Raw genomic sequence first — 3,581 nt, forward strand, 5'->3', positions numbered from 1 at the left:
CGCTGGAGGTCGCGCCGAGGCACGTCTCGGTGGGAGTCTGCGGCAGTCATTGGCCAGGGCCGTGCCTCCACCTCTCTAACTGCCTCACTAGGCGCCTTGCGCTGCGAGCTAGTGTATATACATAGTGTGCGAGAGGGTGAGGTGTCCAGGCGCTGGTCAGGCTGCGCCTCCACCTCTAACTCACTACCTAACGGCACTGGCCCGGCCTGTGCCTCGCCCTCTCCAACTGCCTGACTAGCCCATGTCCCGAGTGCGATTCCCAGCGCACAGACAGACAGACAGACAGCCGCGGGTCGGCTCTCGAGCCCCTCGTGCGGAGCGTGTGTGTGCGCACGTGCGTGTGGGCCCCTCCTCCGTGCTACGAGGTGCCTCGGCACACTGACTCACAGTCTGACTACTGTCTCACCTGTCTCACCGACTGCCCCTCGTCATCCAATTAGTGACGCGCATGAATGGATTCGTGAGATTCCCACTGTCCCTCTCCACGGTCTAGCGAAGCCACAGCCAAGGGAACGGGCTTGGAAGAATCAGCGGGGACAGAAGACCCTGTTGAGCTTGACTCTAGTCTGTTCCTGTGGAACGACTTGTCGGTTTGAATCGTACAGCCTCTCTCCCGTGCAGCATCTAGAGCGCGCGACCGCAGCGGCGGCGGCGGTCGGTGCGGGGTGAGGTCCGGGCGGGAGGCCGGGCCGAGGCGCCGAGGAGCTGTCGCACCTGCCAAGTGAGGGGCAGGGGCTCTCACGCCCCTCCCGTCTTCGGCCTGCGTGCGCCGCTGGCTCTCGGTGCGGGGACGCGCGCGCCAAGCTGCGGGCGGCGCTTGCGAGCGGGCGAGGGGGGGGGGGGAGGGGAGAGGGGAGGAGGGGGAGGGCGACCACGTCTGTCCACGCGCTAGCGTGCCCGCGCCAGGCACACCGATCAGCGCGGCCTTCCCCCCCCCCTCCCTCCCCGTCCCCATGTCTTCTAAAGACAGGCAGAGGGCAGCCACGCTGCGCCTTGCCGAGGCGCCGCCTCGCAATCGGAACCCCGTGTCCCAGCCCCTCGGGCCCGCCGGGGCGCCCCTCGGAGGGACGCTGTGCCGGTGGGTGCGCGCGTGTGTGCCCCGGCACGTGCGGCGGTGTTGGCCGCTCCCCCGCGTGTGTGTGGCGCAGGGTGGCTTCTCGAGCGGCGGCATCTTGAGGCCGCGGCTCCAAGACACACTCTCTGAGCCACACCTGCCGATCGATCCGTCGGACGTCGCGCGCGCAGCGAGGTCGCGCTCGAGCGAGACTGGCGCCTGGCGCATCCGGAGCGTGGGCGAGCGATCGCGCGCGTGAGCGCAGGGTGGCCGGAGGACTGCGAGTGTGCTCTCTTTTGCGGGCGCCACGAGGCGGGTGCTCGGTGCTTGGGCACAAGTGGCGAGCGAGGAGCGGTCCCGAGGCGAGGGCGTGCGGCATTGCGCCAAGACACCGCGGGGCGGCCGCGAGGCTGGCGCCGCAAGACTGGGCCACGGCTGGCTGCCTTTGTGTGGGTGCAAGGTGCGGCCTGCCGGGCTGACGCAGGCGCCGCCGTACAGAGCTCGCTTGGCGAAATCAGCGCGGGTGGAGAGTGCGCGGAGGCAGCGCGCACCGTGGCGGCGCGTTCGCTCAGCATGCCGTCGCGGTTCGGCAGCGGCGGCGGCGACGGGCAAGCAGCGCCGCTTTCGGCTCGCCAAAACACACAGCCGAATCGAATTGATGATGGATTCGTCGAGCGAAGGAGGGCATCCAGAGAAGATCAGAGAGGGACACATTGTTGTGTCACTCACTCACACACACAGAGAGAGTTTGTTTGTTTTGTAGGATTGGTGTAACCCGAGCCTAAGGAGGGCATATCCAAAGCCTCCTAGGCCATCAGAGAAGATCAGTTTGGGACACATTGAGTGTGTCACTCACTCACACACACAGCGGTATTGCTAAAAATCTCTCTCACACAGCAACAACAAAAACAAAAAAATCACACGCAGAGAGACGTCTCTATGCGAGCGAGATGTCTGTGTGTTGTGGTGGGGAAAAGGGTCATGTGCGGAACGTGTCAGGCCGGCTTGCCTTTTGCTCTGTTTGTCGGTCGTCCGCTCAACCGTTACGCGTAGGAACTTCCTACTTACTTTTCCTCTTGCACGCCTTCTCTTTTTCTTTCATTTTTTCTCGACAGCACCTTCTTTCCCCTATTTCTCCGGGCGTCGGGAAAACCGTCCGCGTGGAAATCCTCGAGTGCCGAGTGGAAATCGTCAATTTTTTGGGCTATCTGTACTCTGAGCCGGGCGAAAAATAGAATACACGGGGAACGCGGGTCTACAACAAGAGACAGACTTGAGCAGCGCGTCCTGGGAGTGGCAAGGGAGCGCGCCCCAGCCCCGCGACAGAGGACAAACCCGACGCGAAAAGCATCCACGCCTCGCCTCGCCCAACCCTCTCATCGCAGCGGTCGCGTGTTAAAGTGCACCCACTCAGGCCCGCCGTCGAGGCTGTCTACCGTCCTGCGGCCAAAGGAGAGGGGCGATGGCGGCGGTGTCGGCGTCTGCGGCAGCGTCTGCGGCGGCGGCAGCGGCGGCGGCAGCGGCGGCGGCAGCGGCGGCGGCGGCAAGAAGTCCTCATACGCATTGGTTGGTGGGCGCGCGGGGCGGGGCAGGCGGAGGGTACGGGCGAGGGCAGCGGCGCGGGCGAGCAGACGGGGCGGGTGATGGGGCGGGTGATGGGGCGGCGGGTGGCGGGGCGGCGGGGCGGCGGGCGCTTTTGGGGGCAGGGGGGCTGCAGCGCACTGTTTCGCGAGGTGAGTCGTGGTGCGGATGGGCACAAAGTTGGCCTAAGGAGAGGGCAGAGGCGGAAGGAAGGGGGTGGGGACGGTTGTTGGCTGGGGAGGGCAGAGGCGGAGGTGGGGGTGGGGGAGTGGCGCGTGGGCGGCGGCCGGGGTGGGGGGGCGAGGGGAGTGGAGAAGAGGCAGAGGCGGAGACTTGACAAAGGGAGGACGCCTTCCGCAGAGGGTGTGCGCGGCGAAAGGTCTACTTTGAGCCGTGCGTCTGCGTTGCCGGACACTCTGCAACCACTCGCGGCCGCCTACCCTCGTTGCGCCCGGCCGACCGCTCCCAAAAAGCCACTGGAGCGGCGTGGGTGGCGATGCGCTGCACGTGCGTAGTGTGAGGCAGACGGCGCCTGCAAACCGAGCACGCCCCAGGCGCCAAGGACAAGGACAAGGGCGCACTGCAGCACGATCTCCACTGGCGGGTAGGTGAAGGGCTGCTGCATCGCCTTGAGGTACTCGCGGTGCTGAATGGCGCACACTGTCACATGCGCGAGCAGCAATACCGACGCGGCGACCGCCAACTTGTAAAACCGGCGACCGACTCCCATGTGCGACGGCAACAGCGTTGAGCCGGGGGTGGGCAGAGTTGGCTGCTCCTGACCGGGGTTGGCAAGAAACACAGCGAAATCACTCAGTCGGGCGACGCCCGGAAGGCGAGCAAGAGACCGAACGGAAACCCGGTACACGGAGCCCTCTCGGAGACCCGTCCTTACTTTACGGCCCTTTGCGGTGAGGCACGCCGAAGATGGCCAAGTGGGAGCGGT

At 65.9% G+C, this 3,581-nt stretch overlaps 1 protein-coding gene across 1 annotated transcript; it reads right to left on the reverse strand.

Moving 5' to 3' along the window:
• Nucleotides 1-2,430: 2,430 nt before the first annotated feature.
• On the reverse strand, nt 2,431-3,365 carry EMIHUDRAFT_233202 (hypothetical protein; the record flags this gene model as incomplete). The annotated part of the gene is made up of 4 exons (XM_005782596.1): nt 2,431-2,494; nt 2,777-2,820; nt 3,062-3,111; nt 3,176-3,365. 4 exons carry the CDS (start codon nt 3,363-3,365, stop codon nt 2,431-2,433), a joined length of 348 nt encoding a protein of 115 aa, XP_005782653.1.
• Between the last annotated feature and the right edge of the window lie 216 nt (nt 3,366-3,581).

The sequence above is a fragment of the Emiliania huxleyi genome, assembly GCF_000372725.1.
Source record: "Emiliania huxleyi CCMP1516 chromosome Unknown EMIHUscaffold_189, whole genome shotgun sequence".
NCBI lineage: Eukaryota > Haptophyta > Isochrysidales > Noelaerhabdaceae > Emiliania > Emiliania huxleyi.